The sequence below is a fragment of the Gorilla gorilla genome, chromosome 6, assembly GCF_029281585.2.
Source record: "Gorilla gorilla gorilla isolate KB3781 chromosome 6, NHGRI_mGorGor1-v2.1_pri, whole genome shotgun sequence".
NCBI classification, from domain to species: domain Eukaryota; kingdom Metazoa; phylum Chordata; class Mammalia; order Primates; family Hominidae; genus Gorilla; species Gorilla gorilla.
In genome coordinates, this window is record NC_073230.2 from 114902511 (window position 1) to 114927852 (window position 25342).

At 44.4% G+C, this 25342-nt stretch overlaps 1 protein-coding gene across 1 annotated transcript in view; it reads left to right on the top strand.

Moving 5' to 3' along the window:
• The first annotated feature begins 8759 nt into the window (after positions 1–8759).
• Positions 8760–25342, top strand: part of CDHR3 (cadherin related family member 3) — a 61348-nt gene continuing 44765 nt past the window's right edge. The window contains exons 1-3 of the mRNA XM_004046009.5: positions 8760–8956; positions 14788–14953; positions 18010–18107. Coding sequence (XP_004046057.3) covers positions 14803–14953; positions 18010–18107 — 249 coding nt within the window. The 5' untranslated portion in view covers positions 8760–8956; positions 14788–14802. The remainder of the gene's footprint in view (positions 8957–14787; positions 14954–18009; positions 18108–25342) is intronic.

Consider the following 25342-nt stretch of genomic DNA (forward strand, 5'->3'; position numbering starts at 1 on the left):
TAGAGGGTATCCAATACATATTTGCTGTTTTTATTTTTATACTTTTTGAGTCTGGTATGGTTTTTTCCCCACATTTACTGATACACCCCAAATGTAGAGCTTTAGATCTTCTTCCTGCTTGATATTGACATTTAAATTCACTTCTGTCCTTTCCACCTCCTATGAAGATGAGTTTCCCTTTGTGAAGCTATAGTGCCTATTCCACCAACAGCTTACAAAGGGAGGCTCTACAAGAATATAAACTAGACAAAACTTTCAACTGCCCCAGTGGAAAGAGTTGAGACAAAGCAGTCATCTGGCTCCATTAGTCCCAAAGGATCACGTGTGAGTCCCAGAAGATGAAGGACATAGAGAAGGACCCTTGGTATTTTTAAATCCACTGCACATGGAAGCTGTCTATGTTTTGAAGAAGCATCCAAGGAACCAGCTTTTGTATTACCCTCCTGGAAATGAAAAATGCCAGGGTATTTAATGAAAGAAGGGATCCTTGGGAGCTAGAAGACTCGCATGGACATGAAAAGATACCAAACCCATCGAACTGAGTTTATCCACAAGCTCTGGGCAAGAGGCAATCACAGCTTTCTTCAGCCCATCATCTGTGCGTGGTTCTCTGCTAGCCAGTGTTGGCAAATCAAACAAAGGCCCAAGACTGAGTTTCTTATTCTCCTTGGGAATTAAAATGTAAATGCTTCTTAACACTCTCATCATATGAAAAGGCTGGAAGATGCAATCCATTTCTAGAAAGTCTTTCTGTCAGCCAATTAACCCTATATATCAGGCCCAAAGAGTGTTGCAAGAGGTTTCTACTTTTTCCATCGTGTCACTTTCCTGTTCAGAGTCACCTCAGAAGAACAAAAGACAGTCCCTTCTCTCAGATCTTCCTTGCCCATGGCAACCTCACCCCCAGCACAAGCAGTCAGGCAGTCACTGGAATCCATCCACTTTTGCCTCCATGTAATTGGAAGAGATTTGAAAGAAACAAGCCTTTCTCAGGCCCACCCCATAGTGATGCTCTAAGATAAACACATCTGTTTCTTGCTAATTATGACCTAGCTGGTGCAAAATTAATCTTGGTTTTTGCCATTGAAAGTAATGGTAAAAACCACAATTACTTTTTTTTTCTTATTATACTTTAAGTCCTAGGGTACAGGTGCACAACGTGCAGGTTTGTTACATATGTATACATGCGCCATGTTGGTGTGCTGCACTCATTAACTCATCATTTACATTAGGTATATCTCCTAATGCTATCCCTCCTCCTTCCCCCCACCCCACGACAGGCCCCAGTGTGTGATGTTCCCCTTCCTGTGTCCAAGTGTTCTCATTGTTCAATTCCCACCTATGAGTGAGAACGTGCAGTGTTTGGTTTTTTTGTCCTTGCGATAGTTTGCTAAGAATGATGGTTTCCAGCTTCATCCATGTCCCTGTGAAGGACATGAACTCATCCTTTTTTATGGCTGCATAGTATTCCATGGTGTACATGTGCCACATTTTCTTAATCCAGTCTATCATTGATGGACATTTGGGTTGGTTCCAAGTCTTTGCTATTGTGAATAGTGCCACAATAAACATACATGTGTATGTGTCTTTATAGCAGCATGATTTATAATCCTTTGGGTACAACCCAGTAATGGGATGGCTGGATCAAATGGTATTTCTAGTTCTAGATCCTTGAGGAATCACCACACTGTCTTCCACAATGGTTGAACTAGTTTACAGTCCCACCAACGGTGTAAAAGTGTTCCTATTTCTCCACATCCTCTCCAGCACCTGTTGTTTCCTGACTTCTTAATGATCGCCATTCTAACTGGTGTGAGATGGTATCTCATTGTGGTTTTGATTGGCATTTCTCCGACGACCAGTGATGATGAGCATTTCTTCATGTGTCTGTTGGCTGCATAAATGTCTTCTTTTGAGAAGTGTCTGTTCATATCCTTTGCCCACTTTTTGATGGAGTTGTTTGATTTTTTCTTGTAAATTTGTTTTAGTTCTTTGTAGATTCTGGATATTAGCCCTTTGTCAGATGGGTAGATTGCAAAATTTTTCTCCTATTCTGTAGGTTGCCTGTTCACTCTGATGGTAGTTTCTTTTGCTGTGCAGAAGCTCTTTAGTTTAATTAGATCCCATTTGACAATTTTGGCTTTTGTTGCCATTGCTTTTGGTGTTTTAGACATGAAGTCCTTGCCCATGCCTATGTCCTGAATGGTATTGCCTAGGTTTTCTTCTAGGGAAAAACCACAATTACTTTTACACCGACCTAATATAACATACAGAATCACTAGTTGAATCACCTTTCCTTCTATGTCCTATAAAGGGCTCTTCTCTGTTAATCTTGCTTGGCCTGGATTGTTCCTTGCTCCACCCAAAAAAGGGGGTGGGTGAACATCTCATTCAGGAAGAGGTATATATTTTGGAAATTAAAGAAATAGGAAAAAGTTGCATATGTTGAAACAACATTTGACAATGCTTTATAGTTTACTGAGCATATGTATTTTCTTTTCTTTCTTTCTTTTTTTCTTTTTTTATTTTTTTGAGATGGAGTCTTGCTTTGTTGCCCAGGCTGGAGTGCAGTGGCGCGATCTGGGCTCACTACAACCTCCACCTCCCAGTTCAAGTGATTCTCCTGCCTCAGCCTCCCAAGTAGCTGGGATTACAGGCAGCTGCCACCACACACTGCTAATTTTTGTATTTTTAATAGAGGTGGGGTTTCACCATGTTGGCCAGGCTAGTCTCAAACTCCGGACCTCAGGTGATCCACCCGTTTCGGCCTCCCAGAGTGCTGGGATTACAGGTTGAGCCACTGTGCCCGGCCGAGCATATGCATTTTCTTATGTGGTATCTGTGCTGTAAGAATAAGTTTCCATAGGCCTGATATTAGCCTGAATTTTTCTGCTGAAGTTCGTGCACCACACTGACCCCTAGTCAAGGCATGAAGCATGCCGATTAATAGTGTTGCTTTGGCTAGGTGCGGTGGCTCACGCCTGTAATCCCAGCACTTTGGGAGCCTGAGACGGGCAGATCATGAGGTCAGGAAATTGAGATCATCCTGGCTAACACGGTGAAACCCAGTCTCTACTAAAAATACAAAAAGTTAGCCGGGCGTGGTGGCGGGCACCTGTAGTCCCAGCTACTAGGGAGGCTGAGGCAGGAGAATGGCATGTACCCGGGAGGCGGAGCTTGCAGTGAGCCAGGATCGCGCCACTGCACTCCAGCCCGGGGGACAGAGCGAGAATCCGTCTCAAAATAAAAATAAAAATAAAAATAAAAAAAGTGTTTCTTTGTAACCGTGGGTCCTAGGAGTTTCTGAATGGTTTGTAGCAGCTTGTAAGCGTTGTTTATTGATAACAGTGAGATTGATTATTTGCACCTGGTCTCAACGAGGACCTTCTGTGGGTTCTGCCGTTGAGGCCAGTTATATAACAAGAATATGCCTACAGCAAAATAGAAAAAAATCCCAGCAAAGACTCCATAATTCCAAGATATTTGTGCATACATTGGCTGTTCCTGATCCAAGACAGTGCATTCTTCCGCCCCATAGAGAAAAGACAACAGTAAGAGCCTAGTCTGCACCTGGCCTCTGTGGATCTCCTGCTGAGGCAGCCTTCAGCTGTAGTGCATATCCTTACTTTCATGTTGTTGCTATGCTGTATCCGTTTTCTCTAATAAAACTGTAGATTTATAAGCATTGTCACTTGGGTCCCATGAGTCTTCTTTAGCAATGGAACCCTGTTTAGTGGCTACTGTTAATGTAGCACCACAGCCCTGAGAGACAGAGTTGACAGGAACCCCCAGAGAAGTCAAGGGACCAGCCTAAGGTCACACAGTCAAGCAGTGGCAAAGCTAAGACTTGAAGCCAGGGGTCTGATTCCAAATCTCTCGTTCTTTTCACAGAACTGATTCTGTTCACTGCTGTTTGATTAGGTACTAGAGAGAATGAAGAGGTAGCTGTTGAGTGATGGTCTCAGTGAGTCCTGCTCTGTGTATTGAAAGCAGAGCTCTAAGTTAGAGCAGCTACACCCCAAGAAGAAGATGGCATCACCCCACATTCTTGACCTGCATCTCCACTTTCAGTGTCAAAGGTCCAGGGTGGCCAACTTCCTCCTCTCTGAGACTGTGGAAGGCTTAATTATCCCAACATAGGCTCCCAGGGAAGCCCCATTGGTCCATTTCTGGAGAGGCAGTGATTCAAGGGAGACAAGTGAGCACATCATGCATCCAGATCTTAGCCACAAGCAAGATGTTTCAGTGGGCGCCATGGCTGACAATAAATCTTTTGCATGCCTTTTCTTTTCCAAAGTACGTGCTTCAAGCAATTCTAATTTGATTCTTAATTAAGATGCATGTGTAAGTCAAATTCCATTAGAGCCTCCTTCTTGCTCTCTAGCACTCAGACCACCAAAGAAAGCCTGGAAGACCAGCCATGGAAGGAAAGTATGCGGTGTTTTAGGGAGAGCTGGCACCTGGCCTCTAATCTTCCCTCTGCCATTGACCAGATGGGTGCCTTTGGATACATCACTTAAGCTTACCTGTATAACAGATGGGTTTAACATTTTGTGAATATTGTATCTTATTCATTACTCTATTTTTAGGGTATAGACCCTAGTCACTTATTATTCTTGCTATTGCTATTATTACTACTACTACTTCTTTTACAAATAGCAATAGAGCTGGAGAAACCGGATTTTGAATTAAGGTCAGGAGAACCCAGCTTGGCTATCTTTTTAAAAAAATCAGTATCCCCAGCACTTTGGGAGGCTGAGGCAGGTGGATCACAAGGTCAGGAGATCAAGACCATCCTGGCTAACACGGTGAAACTCCGTCTCTACTAAAAATACAAAAAAATAGCCAGGCATGGTGGCAGGTGCTTGTGGTCCCAGCTGCTCAGGAGGCTGAGGCAGGAGAATGGCGTGAACCCGGGAGGCAGAGCTTGCAGTAAGCCAAGATCGCGCCACTGCATTCCAGCCTGGGAGACAGAGCGAGACTCCATCTCAAAAAAAAAAAAAAAAAAAAAAAAAATCAGTATCCCTAGGACTGCCTAGGTCTGCCTCAAAGGACTGCCTAGGACTGCTAGGTCTGCCTAGGTCTGCCTCAAAGTTTTAAGGATTCATTTGCATGACCCTGGCACACATGGCCTTGCCCTGGGAAGAGAGGCCACCTGAAAAAATGTAGATCATTTCTAGCAAGAATATCGGCAGAAAGGGCATATCCAAGGACAGTCTGGCTTTCACCATACATGGGACAGGCAGTTCCCAATAAAAATTGCTTGAGAGTCACTGGCTATATTCACTTCTTCAAAAATATCTCTCACTGCCATTCAAAATATGACCATTCAAGGAGGACGATAAAAAACACTCTGATTTAAGGAGACATCATGGAGCTGTCCTTGGAGTCAGATGCCTAGGATTGGAATGCTGGATCTTTCATGGAATTAGTCTCTCAGACCCAGGAATTATCAAAGTTATGATCAATTCAAGATAATCAGTGGATATACTTCTAGCAAAGCAAACCAGGAACTATCAGCAGGCAATATTTGGGGAGCATGGCTTCTCTACAGTCCCCAGCCCCCCAAAGGAGCTGCACTAAGGTTGGGAGGCACAGTGATCTCTCCACTCGGGGTGAGGCTGTGGAGAGCCCTGAGTGGAGATTAGCAAGTCCCTTCTACCTGAGCTCACACCACGCTCACACTCCAGCACAATTCTTCTTGTTGTTCCAGAAACAGCCTCTTACAAATCACATCATCAAGATCTAACATCCAGGTTGAAGGTCAATTTCTTACCAGCCCCCACAGCCATGTTGTTGCAGTGTCCCAGGGTGACTGAATAACTACGATGCATGCTATGTGCATGGTCATGTGACAGGCATGGAGTGACCGACTGTCTGTAGTAGGTATGTGTAGTCTGTTAGCTATAAGATCCAGATACCATGAGCCAGGGCCCTCCATGACTGTTCCCTGAGTGGTATAATCTCAGATGTGTGCAATGGTGACAGCAGTATAATCTCAGATGTGTGCAATGGTGACAGCAGTATAATCTCAGATGTGTGCAATGGTGACAGCAGTATAATCTCAGATGTGTACAATGGTGACAGCAATACCTATGTCGGAGGATTGTGCTGGGATTAAGGGCATCAGGCAGTCAAGGAGCTAGCACGATGCCAGCTGAGCAGGTGCTTGATAAATGAAGTGGGTACTTATTTTAGTCTATTCATTTGGGCTAGGCACGACCTTACCCTAGGCTATTATTGAGAAAAACATAGCAAGTTCTAACTTTGCTTGTTGCCTGGAGGGGCACAAGTCACTGGGGAGGGTTGGAGGGGGCAAGGGAAGAATACGGGTGAGAAGATGGGTGTCCCATGAGACAGATTGCCAACTTTCCATTTCCTGTACGGCTGTCCTTGTCTTGCTAAACAGTGAGGGAACACTCTCATGAACAGCTCAGAGAGGTGTGCACTTGTGAGAAAAGAGAGTGGGAGGGAATTATGCCCCAAATACCCAACCCATCAAAGCAATAGAGTATTTTGCTCATTTTGAAAAACTGTTTTTGAGAGCTTTGTCTCTAAATACTCCAACCATACTCTTTCACTCCTGGTTTTTACCATAAGAATGCTATAATATCAAAGTCAATTGTAATAGATTTTTAAAAATCTATTCATATTCGCATCACCCTAAACTTCAGCTGTTTTGATATTTCTGAGTCCTTGCACAGTCCTTGTCCATAAAACTTGATAATTCTGCGAGCGACAATAACTTATGCATTATGCATTTTAGCCTCTAAACTAAATAAGATGACTTTAGATTTTAAAAGCTTGTATCAGTGAATGTGCTTATATTTCAATTTTTTCCTCTTTTCCATTTACTCCTCTGCACTCACCCCACCCCGCACCAACTGAAATAAAACATCCTGGTTTGTTTGTTCCTAGAACATTTATACCTTTCAGCGGGACAGAACCTTCTACTGTCCCTACCCACTCCGTGCCTCCTACTTGTTCAGGGTTTTCTTCTCAGGGTCTGATGGTGGCCGAGATTGGGAAGCTGGCTGGGAAGGGGGACCTGTGTAAATCTTGGCTCTGTTATTTATTATTTGCTGTGTGGATTTCAGCTCAGTTTCCCCGTCTGTAAAATGACATTAATACCTGTCTGAGAGGAGTGTTTGAGGAGTAAGTGAAATACAGGATTTTACATTTTGCACTTATTTGTAACATTGGATAAATGATCATTGTATTCGTTTCCTAGGGCTGCTGTAACAAACTATCACAAATCGTTTGCCTTGAAAACAACAGAAATTTATTCTGTCACAGCTCAGGAGACCAAAAGTCTGCAATCAAGGTGTTGGCAGTGTTGGTTCCTGCTGGGGGCTCTGAGGGAATATCTGCTCCATGCCTACCTCCTAGCTTCTGCATTTGCTTTCCATTCCCGGGCTTGTAGCTGCATCACTCGTCTCTGCCTCCATTATATCATGGCCTTTTCCCCTCTGTGCGTGTCCTGTCTTCTTATGAGGACACTGGCCACTGGATTTAGGACCCACCCTCATGCAATATGACTGCCTCTCAACTAATTACACCCATGAAGACTCTATTTCCAAATAAGATCATTCTTGGCTGGGCATGGTGGCTCATGCCTGTAATCTCAGTATTTTGGGAGGCTGAGGCAGGTGGATCACTTGAGGCCAGGAGTTCAAGACCAGCCTGGCCAACATGGTGAAACCTCGTCTCTACTAAAAATACAAAAATTAGCCAGGCATGGTGGAGCACACCTGTAATCACAGCTGCTTGGGAGGCTGAGGCATGAGAATCGCTTGAACCCAGGAGGCAGATGTTGCAGTGAGCCAAGATCTCGCCAGCCTGGATGACAGAGCAAGACTGTCTCAAAAAAACAAAAACAAATAAGGTCATTCTGCAGTTCTGGGTGGACATGAATCTTCTGGGGACACTGTTCAACCCACAACAGTAATTATCATTATGGAAGGCTGAGAGAATACAGCTTGTTCCTTTTCTCTGCACTGGCAAAGTCTTGTAGTGTTGTGCACCTTAGAATGGTCCCAAGGCTTTCCTGGAAGAAATGTGCTTTCTCTTAAATTGTAAAATTCCCTGCCTGTAAGGCAGCCCAAGGCAATTCACATGCCATCTCTGAGCCTCTTGTTTCCTCCTCTGTGGAATGGTTGTTAATCTACCAACCAAGAGGTACTGCTTGGCCCTCTGCATGATGCCTACAGAGTCCAATAATAACCAAAAATTGTCCTTGAGATTACTAATGGACGTGGAGAGATTTACCATGATTTTGGTGTTCTCCAGTCATGCACACTCAATTCTCAGATAACCTCTAGATTGCTGACGCAGAGAAGGAAAACAAACTCTTGTAAGCTACAGGGCCCTGGCAAGACAGAAGATTACATTATGAGGCAAGTTTCTTTAGGCGGATGTCTGTCTCCTAAGGTGTCACAGTTCTCTTTCCCTGCTCTTCCCAAAGCCTGGGAGAAAAGAGAAGGGAAGCAGGGAGACAAGAGAAAAGCAGCAGCTTCATTTACTGAGTGACAGAAGCAGATTTCTTGGTTGTTTGGTGGTGGTTGTTTTCTTGGCTCCCAGAAGATCTCACATATACATTGCCAGCACTTGGCAAGAGCGTTTGTTCTCGGGGAGTGACCAGCTCCCATCGTCACCCTGAGCTACGAATTGAAGCCACAAACCAAGCTGTTAAGTCCCTGTTCCCAGCAAAAGGCTTTGTGTTTATGTCATCCTGCACCCTTTTTACTCCACAGGGGGAGAAGCACTACACCTAATCCTCTTACCTGCTACAGGCAATGTGGCAGAGAATTCTCCACCTGGGACTTCAGTGCACAAGTTTTCTGTGAAGTTATCAGCATCACTGTCACCTGTGATCCCAGGATTTCCCCAGATAATCAACTCAAATCCCCTCACTGAAGCTTTTAGGGTGAATTGGCTGTCAGGCACCTACTTTGAGGTAAGTAACAACTTACCAACATGGGTGTTGCCTGCAAAGAGGTGATCCTGAAAATGAGGGTGGATGGGATGCCAGATCGGTGATTAACTCCTCCATCTGGTTTAATCTTCCCTCTTGTAAGGTCCAGGAGTCCTGTTTGAGGCATCCCAGGGCCTTCTGTGCTAAGATACTCGTGTAGTCTTTGGACCTTCCCCACTCCATACAGTTTACGTAAGCATTATGCTCAATGTGTGGCAAATAGAGGGCTGCTTCTTATGGCCTCCACCCCTCACATGATATCAGGTGTTAGGTGTGCCTACAGTATCTAAATTCTTTGGGTGGAGTAGTTTGGATATTGATCTCCCTAAAAGCCATGCCCTGATGAACTTGTGTCTAGTGATTCTGCTTTCCTATGAGTCTGATTTTTTCAGAAGATAATCTAAGAGGAGACTTACTTAATTAAAAAGCCATACACCCTTTAATAAAAATATAAGTCTAAATGTCCAGCCCTATCATGTGAATGTTTCCTCTTGGATAATTCAGAGCCAACCATTGACATTCAAGAGGCATGCCTCTGCTGCTCTGTTTTCTAGTTTGTCATTTGAATCTTTTCCAAAGCTGTCACTTCCCTAAAGTGGGGACAAGCCTGCTTCTTGCATGCTTTCCACTGGTAACCGCAGAGGCCTTCTAAGGTGTCTTTAGGGTCCCATGTCTGGATCTGCCTATGTTTCAGTATTCCCTGCCCCTACCTCCTTCCTCAACTGGCCTGGGAACTTCCTGCTGTTATCATCAGCTCTGCCATTGGTCCAACCTGCCATTCCTCTGGGTCCTGAGTCAGGGTTGCTTCCCTGAGGTTCCCATTAGGTGTTCTTAAACTCAGCTTATCATTAGTCACTAGGAGAGCTTTGAAAAAGCATGCATATTGGGGCCCTGTAGCAGACCTGCGGAACCCATGACTGGAGGCCAGAGCCCAGATTTCCGGTATTCTCATCACCCTGGGGGAGCCCTCGGGGAGGTAAGGAGCACACATTCAGTCAGTCTACATTGCAGCATGCGATTTACATTCCTGGCTCCCAGATGCTGGTTCTGTGACTGAACTGCCCTGTCCACTGACTCCCTAGACATTCAGCTTGTCTTTAACAGCTGCTGCTGCTCCTTGGTTCCTGTAAGCCTCGTCAATTGCTTACCCTTATAGAGCGCATTGTGTACACTGGGTACTGTTGACAGTGCTTTGCACGTGTTTGCTTTTCTAGTCTCAAAACATAAGGATTGTATCCATCTTATTACCTCCTTTTCACAGATGGGGAAAATGAAGCACAGAGAGATTAGGTAATTTGCCCTGGGTTGTACAGCTAGTAGGTAACTAAGCTGAGAATGGAAGCCAGGCAGTCTGGCTCCAGTGCTCTCATTTTAAAAAACAGCTTTATTGAGTATAATTCACAGAGCATATACTCCAGCCATTTAAATTGTACAATTCAGTAGTTTTTAGTATATTCACAGTCATGCAAGCATCACCACAATCTAATTTTAGATTATTTTCATCACCCCAAAACAAAACCCTGTACCCATTAGCAGTCACTCACCTATTCCCTTATCCCTCCAATCTCTGGCAACCACTAATCTACTTTGTCTTTATGGATTTTCCTATTCTGGACATTTCCTATGAATGGAATCATTATAGTATGTGGTCTTTAATGACTGACTTCTTTCCCTTAGCATAAAGTTCAAAGGGTCACCCATGTTGTAGCCTGGATCAGTACTTCATTGCTTTTTATGGCTGAATTATATTATGTTCCATATTTTGTTTTTTCATTCATCAATTGACAGACATTTGGGTTGTCTCCACATGGGAGTTCTCATCCTTAGCATTTATGGTCTACAGCATTTAGTGATGAAGATGACCATGTTCCTTTGAATTTGCATAGAGGCTCCAAGGCACATTCACATACCTGATCTCTTTTTTTTTTTTTTGAGATGGGGTCTCACTATGCTGCCCAGGCTGCACTTGGATTCCTGGGCTCCAGTGATCCCCTCGCCTCAGCCTCCCCAGTAGCTGAGACTACAGGCACTGCACCACCACACGTGGTTTCATCTCTTGATTGTTACAACATTAATATCACTATTTAGAAATGTTTTATTCCTGTTTTAGATATAACAGAGACCCAGCAAGTTTAAATGATTTATCTGAGATCACATAGCCGTAAAAGGTGAAATAAGAACTTCATTCAGTCTCCTGATTTCCAGTTCCAGGCTTTCTGTCATATTGCCATGTGTGTCTATCGCCGTTTGCGTGAGCTCTCAACTCTTTCTTCATGGGACCTGCTCTTCCCACATTCTATGGGATTCAAGCAGGGCTGTTAATCAAGGAAGAATTCCATCCTGTTCCTAACCTCTAGAAATGGCAGATTGCTTAGCACCTCAACTCATCTAGGCTCAAGTGTTTGGTGTATTGTCCTAGTCCTGTGCCCTCCTTGCATCACATCCCGCAGCTGCATACAACCCTGTGTTGGTACTAAGATGGGCCACAGTTTCAGAAGTCATGAAGCTGTTCTTAAGAACTGATTGCTTCTCCCCAGAAACTACCCAACGTCCTCTACCATCCCTCCAAGAAGATCCTACTCTCCAACCGAAATTGCTCACAAGAGTTACTCCTGCAGCCTTCCAGACATGAAAATCTCTGTGGCAGAATCTGGCCCCTCCTTGGATAGCTTTGACATTCTGGAGGATGGCGAGTCTGGGTCACCATTTCTTGTGACTCATTTGTACTTTCTGGGGGTAAACTCCAAATCATGCAAGAGGCCAAGCCTCCCTGCTTTGGGACACAGCTATTGAGACTTCTGGTGGTGCAGGGGGTGGTGAGGAGGAGTAATGATAATAATGAGGAGGAGGATGCTAACATTTCATTTACGGGGCATTTACCATATGCCAGGAATTTCCCTAAATATTTTGTGAATGCATTTATTTAATCCTCATAAGAATGCTATGAAGTGGTGTACTGTTATTTGCACACTGAAGGTGGGAAAACTGAGGCATAGAGAGGTTGAGCAACTTGCCCAAGTTCACATAACTAGGAGATGGCAGGCTTGAGATTTGCAATCAGGTAGGCTGCCCCAAGAATTATTGTTCATAGCCCTCATGCTGCACTGGTTTGCTACTGCCCAGCAAGAGGGATGTCCTCATTCAGCCACTTGTAGCTAATCATAGGTCAAGGGTGTTTTCCTGGAGCAGCACCAGAAGCATAGCTTAAGAGGCCAGGGAAGAGTGACTGCCAGCTGGCTGCGGAGAGAGGGGCTCTCTGAAGTCCTGTGGAGGCCAGCACCTGCCCCTCTTTCATTTGTCCATCTCTGAGCTTGACTCCCCTCTTTTCCCATCTACTGTCGTGAGCACTGTGGCCTACAAATGTGCTCGGCCTTATCCAGAACAACCTCAAATTTAACATGCCTAAAGTGAAACTTACTGTCTTTCACTAAAACTCTGTAGCAAGATTGCCCACAACCAAATCGAGGCTCCACCACTCCCAGCTATGACCTTAGGAGAGCTCCTTCCCCTCCCTCTCCTAGTTAATCTCCTTAAATGTGAAATGGAGGAAGTTTTACCAACCTATGGTCATTGTGACAATCAAATGAAATACTCCACAGAATGACTTGGCAAGTCTGGCACATAAATGCTCAATAAATGCTGGTAACAACAACAACGAGAACAGTTTTTCCATTTGTGTTGAGAGCAAACCCATTCTTTTGGTTCCAAGATACAACATTTTTGGACCATTTTTTGACTGTTCTGTTTCCTTCCTCTGGGGTGTGAGAGCTACTCCCCAAGGAGAAGAGGCTGGCAATAGGTAATACTGAGGTCAAGGATCTATCCAAGCTTGGCATGCAGGAGGAGGCTCCAGGCTTAGCAGGGAGCCACGTTGTAAATCAGGAAGCCAGGGTGTAAATCATGGGAGGGGATCATCTCAACAGAAGTCCACCTGCTCTGGTGGACATATATTCCTTGAACAGTTTTTGACTACTTAATGATTAGAAAAGTCACCATTTGCAGAGTGTTTGCTCAGTGCCAGACAGTCTTCTAAGTACTTCCCATAGATTAGCTCATCGAATCCTCACGATAACCCAAAAAGTAGGTGTTATTATCCCCATTTTACAGATGGGAAAACTAAGGCACAGGAAAGTTAAGCAATGGGAAGGCTAGGCTTTCAAGCCAGTCAGTCTGGCTCCAGCGTCTGTGTGTTTGATCCCTGTGCTGCCCCTCACTACCATGTGCCCAGCATACAGACCAGTTCATCTACACTTACGTGGCTCCTAGGTTGCCTCTGTTCACCGGTAGACACAAGAATACCTCTTTTTCCCCCCTCAACAATCCTCCATACCCTCTCCTTTCACCACAAGTACTCATTCACATCTGTGGCCCTGTTCTCTTAACCAACCTAGAACTTGCAATGTCCAACACAATACCTACCAACTCCTCCACGAAGCCTTCCCCAGCTAAACACAGCTCACAGTGAACTTTTCTCTCCTTCAGTTTCCATAGTAGCTTGACCTAGCTTTTTAATACCTTGTATCATTCTTCAGCTGTTTAACTAGGGCAATGATTATTTCCCTAGTTACAATCACATGGAAACAAAATCAGGGAAAGGGAAGGTGATTTTCCCAAGGCCACCCAGAAGTTCAGTGGTGGAGATGGAGTTGGAGCCAAGTTCTGTCTTCACAGCAAGACGCTGAGTGTCTCATCACCTGGCCCTAGTCATATTAATAACCAAAAGGTTCTACTGACATAATTAAGGACATACATGGAATTTAGTCCTCAATGTCCCCAAGGGCTCCGGACCTTCTGGGAGTTCAAGGCTCTAAGTTGGTGGGAGTCTGTGCCTATAGATACGAGCAATCACAGGCTGGTCTCCAGTTGGTTTCAGCAGGACCCTCCCAACACAGACCGCCGAAGTTCCTGCTGGCAATAGCTCTAGATTCTGATGATGTCTCTCTGGCCCTGTTCCTCGCATCCCTCCCACATCTACAAAATACTGATAGTGCAGACAACAAAAGCTCCTGACAATGTAAGAATGTGTGGAAAGGCACAAAGAAAGTGAACAGTCTGTTGATTAAGTAAATATCATTACTTACGCAGATGTATCTTTCATCTCTTGTTTATTTTTGGATGTGGCTTTGGGAAAATTAGAATGAAGTGATGAGTCAAGATATAACTTAACGGCAATCCCAGGAAAGCTTAGTATTCTTTTTTTTTATATTTTATTTATCATGTTTAATGATGAGGTTTGTTGCACAATGGACCTGCAGCAACCTTATGCGTAATATAAGATGTGCATGGTCTTAGACCCTTGAACATCAGCATATAGATGTGCATGTATACATGTTATGGTTCTATTTTTATTTTTTATTTATTTTTGTAATTATACTTTAAGTTTTAGGGTACATGTGCACAACGTGCAGGTTTGTTACATATGTATACAGGTGCCATGTTCTTTACAATGAGGAAATCCAACTATATTCAGGGTAGTTAAAGGATTTTTCTAGGAGCCTACCCCCAAGTAGTGGAGGGTTTTTTGTTTTTTAATTCTCAGGCTTTCCATCTCCAGTCAATTGCATCAGAATGTCTCCTGACTATTTTTCTTTCCTAGGAAACGCAGCATCACATGCAGGAGTCCCTTTAGTGAAGTATCATAGGGCTTATGTTGAAAGGACTAAGGCAAAACAACTAGTTCCTCTGACAGTGAATGAATGCTGGTTTCCGGGATGCCAGATGCTTCCTTCCTAGGAATATCCCTTTGCAAAGTGCATGCATGCAAAACAGATCTTCTTTCACATGGTTACTAAGAATTTTGCATTTTGTTTTAGGTTGTCACCACTGGGATGGAACAACTAGATTTTGAAACAGGACCAAACATATTTGATTTGCAGATTTATGTGAAGGATGAGGTTGGTGTCACAGACCTGCAAGTCCTGACTGTCCAGGTAACAGATGTGAACGAGCCACCTCAGTTTCAAGGCAACTTGGCGGAAGGTAGGATACACCAGGATGTGCACTGCAGCCCAGACAGTGGCATCAGGGAGGGCCCTGGGGGACAGAGAGAAACAGAAAAAGTAAATAAACAAGCAGCTGTTTCCCTGGAAAAGGCAGCTGCTTAAAGAGCAGGGAATAAATGAAATGTCCTCCAGCTCAACACTCCCAACAATAATGTCCAACAGTTTGCAAAGCCCTTCACAGGCAGGGTTTCTCCTGGTCCCCTCCCAGTCCCAGGGAGGAAACTGAAGCTCAGAGAGAGACCTCGAGTGGATCATTGTGGAGGAACCTGGCTGAGCTGCCCCTAGGCTCATCCCTGTGTACCCTGGTCATTGACTGGCTTGTTCATTCTCCCCATGGACTCTGCTCCTTGAGGGCAGCGTGTTTCTGCTACGATAGGGACAATGTAAGGGACCAGAGCACACAGTAACTAATGTCTTACAGGATCTCCCCCAAGCTCATGGCTTTGAGCATCATCCCTATTCTGACAACTTTTAAGTCTGTCATTTCAGTCCAGGTTCTGCCCTGAGCTGTGGCAGTCGTAACACAAACATCCACCTTTCTCACCCAGCATCTCCACTTGGATGTTTGACAGGTCAAACTTAATGTGCTTCTGAACCAAACTCCTGGCTTCCTCTCCACCCTCCACCCCCACCCAAATCTGCTTCTCCAATATCTTTCCCATTTTGGTTAGCAGCAACTCCATCCTTCCTGTTGCTTGGACCAAGCCTTGAGTCATCCGTGACTCCTCTCTCTTTCACACTTGACATGAAATCCATTAGGAAATCTTGCCAGCTTCTAAATATACCCAGAACCTGGCCCCACCCTAGTGTCTGTATCACTACCACCATGGTCCAAGCCACTCATCCCATCTCACCTGGATTGTTGCAATGGCTGACAGCTGGCCTCCCAGCCCCCCTGCAGTCTGTTTTCCATACCGCAGCCAGAGGGATCCTATTAAAACGTCAGTTAAATCAAGGCACTCCTCTGCTTAAAACCCTACAAGAAATTCCCATCTCACTCAAAGGGAGTCTCCTTAAGAACCAATTAAAGGCCGGGCGCGGTGGCTCACGCCTGTAATCTCAGCACTTTGGGAGGCCGAGGCAGGTGGATCACGAGGTCAGGAGATTGAGACCATCCTGGCTAACATGGTGAAACCCCATCTCTACTAAAAAATACAAAAAATTAGCTGGGTGTAGTGGCGGGTGCCTGTAGTCCCAGCTACTCAGGAGGCTGAGGCAGGAGAATGACATGAACCCGGGAGGTGGAGCTTGCAATGAGCTGAGATTGCTCCACTGCACTCCAGCTTGGGTGACAGAGCGAGACTCTGTCTCAAAAAAAAAAAAAAAAAAAAAAAAAGAACCAATTAAATCTGGCAAGCTGCCTACATTCCTTACCCTCCTACCCCTCCTCCTTTCCCCTTCTCCCCCTCAGTCCCTTTGACCCAGCCTCTGGCCCCCTTACTGATCTGCAAATGCCTCAAACATGACCCTACCTCTGCATTTTGCATTTGCTGATTCCTCTGCCTCCCCTCCTATCTCCTGGCTCTTCCTCATTTCTTTAGGGCCAGGTGCAGTGGCTCATGCCTGTAATCACAGCACTTTGGGAGGCTGAGGTGGGAGTATTGCTTAAGGTCAGGAGTTCAAGACCAGCCTGGGCAACAGGGCAAAACCCTATCTCTACAAAAAATACCAATATTAGCCAGATGTGGTGGCAGGTACCTGTAGTTCCAGCTACTCAGGAGGCTGAGGTGGGAGGATCACTTGAACCTGGGAGGTCGAGGCTGCAGTGAGCTGTGTTTGTGCCACTGCACTCCAACCTGGGTTACAAAGCAAGACCCTATCTCAAAAAAAAAAAAAAAAAAAATCTTGACAAGTGTCATGTCCTTCCCCGCTACAGTGAACCTTCCATAGCCACTTTATTAAAATTGTAACCCAACTCACACTTCCTTCCCCAATTTTTCTCATAATGTTTCTCACTAATATACACATATTTTACTCAATTATTTTGCTATCCATATCTTCCCATGGAAACGGAAGTTGCATGAGAGTAAGGTTCTGTTTTGTGAGCTGCTGTATTCCCAGTGTGTAGATCAGTGTTTGGACAGAGCGCTCAGTAGATATTTTTTTGAATGAAGCATGAGAGTGATAAAAAGTGAATGAAAGCTCAAGCTCAGATGTAAGGCATCTGGATTTGAATTTTGATTCTGTCATTTACTAGCTAGGACAACTTCGTAACTTCCCTGAGTCTCAGTGTTCTCATTTGAAAAGCACTAATTACGCTAAAAGAATAAATACAATACCCGCTTTATATTAATAGAGCTGTTATGAAGATGAAAATAGAAAATGTATGTTAAGTCCTCAGCACGGTGCCCCCCAATAGAGTGAGTTACTTTTCATATTGTCCATCATCACTCGGAAGAAAAAAATGCCCGAGTGAGAGCTCTGTGGCACCTTGGTCAGTGCCGGTACCGCCTGCTCCTCCCTCCTCCCCCATCTCTGTGACAAACTCTGAAACAGATGAAATCAGTTTTTGGTTCCTCCCTTGAGCCTCTGTAGCCCTCCCCTACTTATTCTATTTATCTCTGTTCCACTGTAAGATCCCTCATTTCAGCGGCTCATTTCTGCGGAGTTGCCAAGTGTCCTTCAAGGGGTAACTTAGCACAGTTGAGGAGGGATTTGCACATTAAAGTGGATTCAGCACATGGGGATCCTCACACCGGAGGTTCCTACCTGGATTTACTTCCCAACTCTCTGCCCTATCACCTCCTTCTTCCCCCACCTCAAACAGCATCACCCTGGGGCACCTCTCAACAGAGGACATGAATGAAGACTTGGTACCAGCTTGGTCAACCCTAGCACTTTATGAATTACCCTAAATGGATCCATGCAGGAAAGTTGGCCAGTGGTCTTGCTCATGGATTTTTTTATTGCATTCTTGGTCCCACGATGCCAACACCCTTGGTTCCCTTGGTTGTGTACAGCTGCCTTGATTTTGGAATTCCCCATTTTTGCTTTAATAAGATGTTTCTTATTCCACTTTGGACACTGGTATAGGTCTACACCTCTACATAGTAGAAAGAGCAAACCCTGGATTCATTTACCAGGTTGAGGCCTTCGATCCAGAAGACACAAGCCGAAACATTCCCCTCAGTGTAAGTGTCCTTCTATGGAAGAGGTGGTGTTTGTCCGTGTTGGGTTAGACACAGGAGCCTGCTGTCCTGAGTCTTGGCGGGGTGGGTTTGGGCAGTGGCAGTCAGGGGAATGTGCGTCCACTTCCAAACACAGTGTATGCAGGATGGTTGGAATGAATAAAGGGGCTCTGGGGCCAGACACTCTGGAGTGGATTTGTGGCTCTGTGTGATCTAGGCCCATTTGTTACCTCTCTAAGTTTCAATTTCTTCATCTGTAAACAAAGAAGAGTACCAGCACCTACTGCAGTAGAGAAACTGTGAGTATTACATAGACAGTGCATGTAAAACCACTTAGTGCAGTGCCGGGTGTATCAAAACTGCTCAATATTTTAAAAATCTAAGCTGATAAAAACCAGCTCTATTTTAAAAGCATAAAATGTACACACCAAATCCAAGCATTTACCTACCTTTCCCAAGAGATGAAGCCAAGCTGCTTAGAGCCAAGTTTAAAAAATTAAAAAAGAGCCAGATGCAGTGGCTTATGCCTGTAATCCCAAGATAGGAGGATGGCTTGGACCCAGGAGTTTGAGACCAGCCTAGGCAACATGGTGAGACCTCATCTCTACAAAAAATGAAAAAATTAGCTGGGCATGATGGTGCGTGCTTGTAATTCCAGCTACTCGAGAGGCTGAGGTGGAAGGATCGCTTGAGCCTAGGAGTTTGAGACTACAGTGAGCTATGATCACATTACTACACTCCAGCCTGGGCAATAGAGCAAGACCCTGTCTCAAAAAAAAAAAAAAAAAAATTAAAGAGTCCCCAGAATTCTAGGTTGTAAGCAGGAGATTGGGTCCTGGGAATTGCCTCATGATTCAGTCTGAGACAGCGGATGTCTCTTCTCTCCCTTCTTAATCAGTTTTCTTAATGTAGCTACTAGTGGGGCAAGTATAACCACCAATCCTCAGGTGAAGCCTCTTAGTTGTTCCCTGGGAATGGACGCCTCAGCTCCTGGCTCTGCCCACTAATGTGGCCTGTGCACACACTGCAGCTGAGCAGTCCAGGTTGGAGAGAAAAAAGAAAAAACAAAGCGAATCCCACCCGACTAACCTTGGAGCAGGAAACACTCCTGCAGACCCTGCCTTACAGAGAAGAGAATACTTGAAATATGACACTCGGGGAATTGGTAACACCAGGAGGCTGTTTCTACTGTTTGCTGCATGATTTGCAGCTTCAATTGGACTACTTTTTCTAACAGGAAGAAATGAGCCTCGGGAATACCAGGACGAATATATATAGTCTACAGACTCTGAAACAAAGCTGTTATAAAATTATTGGATACAACTTAAAGTAAGGGAATAGTCTGTTTTCATTAGAAGATGATCCTTCTGTGTAAAAAAAAAAAAAATCACCCATTCATTAACTCATTCATTCATGTTACTATTTGCATGAATAAATGAATATGCAAACATTTAATGGGTGTCTATGTGTTAAGAGCAATACTAGGTGCTTGAAATGCATACTTCTTAATAACGTACTTCTCATACTAGTTAGGAATGTGTTTGTCTGCAAATAACAAAACTTAACCATGGGAGTGTACATGGGAACTTTTTTTCTTCTCTAATAAGTCTAGAGGCAGGCAGGCAGTTCAGCACTGGTGCATCTGCTACCATCAGGAGCCTGGGCTCTTCCTATGCTTCTATTTTTCTAACCAGAGCTTGTTTGTTGGCACTGTCCTCTTTTTCTCACCTCATGATTGCCAGATGGCTGCTGCACCTCCAGGATTTACCTCTGAGTTCCATGCAAGGAAAAGAAAGAAGCAAGCAGGGAGGGATACAGGATAGAGCAGGCAGGCCCAATCTGTCCCTTTTTTATCAGGAAAACAAAAACTCTCTTGGAAGCCCTACCCAGAGGACTTCTGCTATATCTCAGTGGCCAGAACTGTGCCCTATGGCCACTTTTGCTTACTGATGACCAGGGATTCTTAATGGAGATAAGGTCAGAAACCCAAAGTATAGCACCTCACTTATATTTAGTTCATTTCAACATTTACAAAGAACTCTCTATGTGCCAGGCATCCTATTAGGTACTTTGGAAATAGAGATGAGTAGGACACATTGACCTCAGGAAGCGTAAACTGAATGGCAGACATTCATGCGTAGGGGAGAAGGAACAGCTTTTCCTCACTTGTCAAAAGGTTTACGGCTGACACTCCTATAACAAAGAAGAGATTAACAAGAAGAGTAAAGTGTAACAAATTTATTTAACCAAAGTTTTACATGACGTGGGAGGGCTTCAGAAACGAAGACCCAAAGACCCCCAGGGAAAACTGTATTTTTATGCTGAAGTTCAATGAAGAATGGGCAGTCGTGTAGAATCGTAACTGGACAAAAAGGGGTATGACATAAAGGTAATAAACTGGGGAAACTTAGCAAGGCCCTGTTTGTTCAGATTCTTCTTGGTCTCTGGTTGTAGGGTCTGGAATCCTCTAGAATCAGGTTCTTATGACCTACTTTTAGGGGTGGTAGGTCAGAGAATTCCTTTATGATCATGCTTCAGGGGAGAAAGTCGGGAGAAAGAGTGGGCTTCTTGCTTCTGAGAAGGTTTTTTTCAATTGCCAAGATGTCATATTTTGGGGTATCGTGTTCTGATTTCTGACACATGCATACACTAATTATAATCCAATATGACAATTACTATAACGTTTGTATAAGAACCAGTGGGGGAAAAGTGGAAAGAATTTCAGTGGTGAAGACAAACATATATTTGTTTTTAAATCTCCACTTTAAATGTATCTCTCCAAATTATGCAGACAGAATAAGGTCATGGCCCCTTTAAAAACACCTCCTAGATCAGGTAGTTACCCTTTCAGAGGAAGGAAAGCTGCCCAGGTAGGAAACAACTGCAGCAGGTGTTGCTCCCTTCAGAACAAAAAATGTAGTGCCATCAAAAGCATTCTGAGAGCAGCTGCAGGGGCTTGTGGCTTCTGCAGTGAGTTGAGGAGTTGTTTGGGGAGGGGGTACTCAGAGTTGCAGCAGAAATTGTTAATGAAATATTTAACACCTGTGCTGGAACTAACAGCTGTACAGAAAGTCAACAGCCAGCCTGCAGGAGCGGTGGACATAATCTGGAAGAAAACTTTCTCAGATTAGGAAAAGGTAATAACAGTTTAGGACATAACGTATTATGGCCTTTGTACTTAGACGTTTTATTCTGGGTGCTTGGGGGTACTAAGTAGAAGCAAATGACATAGTTAGTTTCGTAAAAGTAGAAGGGAGGTGGGTTAATTTGCTACTGACCAACCTGTGCTTCTCAACCTTGGCTGTAAATTGAAACCACCGGGGGAGCTTTAAAGAACACGGATGTCTGTGTCCCACCCTGTGAAAGTCTGATGTGATTGGACTTGGATATGGCCTGGGCATTAGGACTATAAAGCCCCCAGGGAATCTAATGTATGGCCAGGGGTGAGAACTGCTGGTTTGCAACATCATCTCCCAAAATTTCCAAGTCCCACTCCTGGAGTTTTCGAGTCTGTGTCTGCATTTCTGCATTGTCTGAGAACAATTTTGCATATTTGGCAAATATCTTAGGCAATTATTCTGGACGAAAAGGCTGGGAACACTGGTTTGTTTATTTTTGAGACAGGGTCTCACCTCTATCACCCAGGCTAGAGTACACTGGTGCAATCACAGCTCACTGCAGCCTCAACTTTCCTGGCTCAGGTGATCCTTCCACCTCAGCCTTCCAAGTAGCTGGGACTACAGGTGCCCACCATCACACCCAGCTAATTTTTGTATTTTTTATAGATAGGGTTTCGCTATGTTGCCCAGGCTGGTCTCAAACTCTTGGGGTCAAGCCATCCACCTGCCTTGGCCTCCCAAAGTGCTAGGATTACAGACATGAGCCATCACACCCAGTGGAAACACCGGTTTATAAGTGTTTTGCAGGCTTAAAAGTGTGTTCAGGCATTAGAACATACTTAGGCTGATTTTAAAAATGCAGATTCCTGGACATTGCATGAGAATGCTGAGTTTGAATACAAACCTCCCCGGCGATTCTGATGTACCGTGTACTTCAAGAACCACTGGACTGAACAAACAAGGACAGAGTTTAACAAAACACTAAAGCACATGCCTGAAGTGACCTAGGCTTGGTTTGTGTCTGTCATCTTAACCTGGTGGGGTCCAGGAGTCACCCTGCTGGTGGCAGCAACTAGAGAATGAATAATGGATTTTTAAAAATAGCTCTAGGATGCATTTTGAAACCTCAACCCCTTTAAAATGACAAATCTTACAACTCTTCTCCAGCTTAATAAAGTGACACTGTATCACAGTTAATGAAAAACAGGTACTAATCTGGAAGCCACTTGTATTTGCTCCCTTCTTTTTAGTGAAACTTAAAAAGCATGTGCTGGTACATTGTTTGGACCAACACTGTTCAATATTGGACCGGCTCTGTCCAATAAAGCTATACTGTGAGCCGGAAAGGAGTCCTGCACATGTAATTTTAAATGTTCTAGTAGCCACATTGAAAGTAAAACAAAATAAATGAAATTAATTTTAATAGCTTATTTAACTCAGTATACTCAAAATATTTCAGCATAGTCAACGTAAAATGATTAATGAGATATTTTGCCTTCTTTTTCCATACTCAGTGTCCAAACTCAGTGTGCATTTTACACTTACAGATCATCTCCGTGCAGACCAGCCACATTTCAATGCTCATAGTCACACGTACATGAGGGTAGTGGCTACTGCATTGGCCAGGCACAGGCTTAGATCTAGCATTGGTTCCCCCTTCCTGGGCACCTTCTGTGTTGTGGTGGGCATGCAGGTAGAGCCAGGGCTTGGCTTGGAGTTATGCATTAATAATGGGCTCAGAACATAGAGAAGGATGATCTGCATGTGAATAATTATTTTTACTGGCATTTCTTCTTTGGGTACCCCCCCCCCACCTCTTCTCCACTTTCTGAAGGAGGCTCTTTGAGACCACCCTCCTCCCATTCAACTCCCACACTCTCTGCTTCCCCCTCTGCTTGGAAATGGCCACTGTGACTGCAGAAGAGCCTCCTTGGAGACTCCCAGGATGTTAATCAATCTCTCAGCTGGAGGCAAAATGATCTAGTACAGCAATTTCTCCATTAAGGGGCTTTCTTTTGGCCTTTCCATTGAGGAAGGGCTTTTGCATAAAATGAAATGTGCTTTGTCTTCACCAAGGCAGACAAAGGATTAAATTAAAAGAGCAATAACCTAGCTACTACCTGGACTTTTGGGAGCGCAGCAGGGGCCATCCTTCTCTTTCTGTCTTTATCTTGCTCATAGCTCTAAGAAGTGGCAGCCAGTTGTGAGTTTTGGTTTTCCTGTGTATAAAGTTGTCATCATATGCCAGACCTGGCCCTATCAAGGGTCCCAGCTGGATGGGATCTTTCAGGTCCATTGAGCAGTCCTTGATTTCTGGATGAGGGAGGGAACTGAGGGGTCAGGTAACTCCAGTGAGAACCCAGGTCTCCTGACCCACCTCCCTTCTACTCTGTTCTGGCAAGTTCTGCCACTGGCTTCCTACCCCTTTCTTTTCTGAGTGACAGCATCCCTGTCCCCACCATGCACCCCCACCTGCCCCAGTCATTCAGCTCCCCTGGTGTCTGCCTGCCAACTCAGGAGTCACCACCTGAAGTCTTAGCAAAAGGCATTCTTCATTCTACTCCAGGTTCTTGTTAAAAGGCTCATAAAAGGAAAAAGCAAAGGTACTGGACAATTCCCACTCCAAATATGTGGTCACTGCTGGCTGTTTGCATGTGGGGTGGGACACTGTCAAATAGATGGGGATCATTGTTATTGAGATTAGCAAAGCCTGAATCTTGCAGCACAGAACCCAGGCCAATTATGGAAAAAGAATGACAGAATGTGAGGGCATAGGATCTGCAGCTTTATCGGTGAAGGATTATATTAATAATAGCATTTTGCATTTGTCATCGTGTCTCTTCTTAAAAACATTCAAGTACTTGCCTGTAACCCACTTAGCTCATCCTCAGAACAATGAACCACGAGCAGGAGCCACGTTAAGGGCTTGCAGTGGGTAGTTTTTTAACAGTAGTTTTTTTCTTCTAGGCACTCTTCCTCCTTCCTCCTCCACGTCCCACCTCTGAGCTGAGACGAGGGTGGAATAGGGGAAAACAAAGAGAGGAACTGAGGCTTTTACAAAATATTCAGCTTCCATTGAAAAATATAGGAATGTGGCAACATATTTGTAACTTGCCACAGTCCTGAGTGCTCTGGCCCTCTGGGGTGGGTTTGGGGCCATGTACTCAGTGGCTTGTGGAGCCATTGACACTCCCTGGATGTGGGCAGAATAAGGGTCTTTCCTTCTGGAAACTTGGCCTGCGGTGGCCTGGTAGTTGACTGCTCTATTCTATAAACGACAAGAAGCTGAATTCTTGTTGTTTGTTTCTACTGCAGGCCTGAAAGCAACTGATAGCTGCAAAGTGGCACAGGTTGAATCATTGGTCGGTGACTCCTACTGCAGTGGGGAAGCAAGCCTGGAGGTGGCATTCCCCTCGTACCCTAGGGAGCCTGACATTTCTGGAAACTGGGCCAGCTCCCTCTCACCTTCCTTTCTCCCTACACCAAGGCACAATCAAGGGTGAATGGGGCAGGAAGGATGGGCTTCTTGTCTTCCAAACTAAAGCTTTTGTGTCTGAGAGCAAACCTAGCTGCAAAGGGGCTGCAAATAGAGAAACCTGGGGTGGTGGTAAAGAAATATTCCCAGCAGGAAAACCAGAGAGCTTGTCTGACAAGCATTTGTTAACTGAATTGATCTGATTACTCAGGACTTTTCTTAGCCAGGACTGGGGGCAGAGAGGGGCTGCAGTTGCTTTTCATTCTATTTAATTTCTGTTTTCCAAGAATGAATATCAAGGGAGCAGCTTTGATTAAACAAGCCTTTCAAAAGGGGGAGAAAATGCCAGGTTTTACAGAGAGCCTTGCTGAGTCGCTGGCAAATGGCCACATGACACAATATTTTTAGTCTTTGGATATTATCTCCTTTCTAAGTACAAAACTGCTATTCCCATTAACACAGCTCTTAGGTTCAGAGAAAAAAGAAATTAGCCTGGTGTTAAAAAGAAAAAAAAAATCAAGATTCCAGGAAATCATCCTCTTAATAGAAATTAAAAAGAAAATTCTCATGTGCCTAGTTCTACAGTTCTCCACATCCTTTTTATCTGCTGCTGTTTTTCTTTTTTCCTTTCTTTCCTTTCTGCA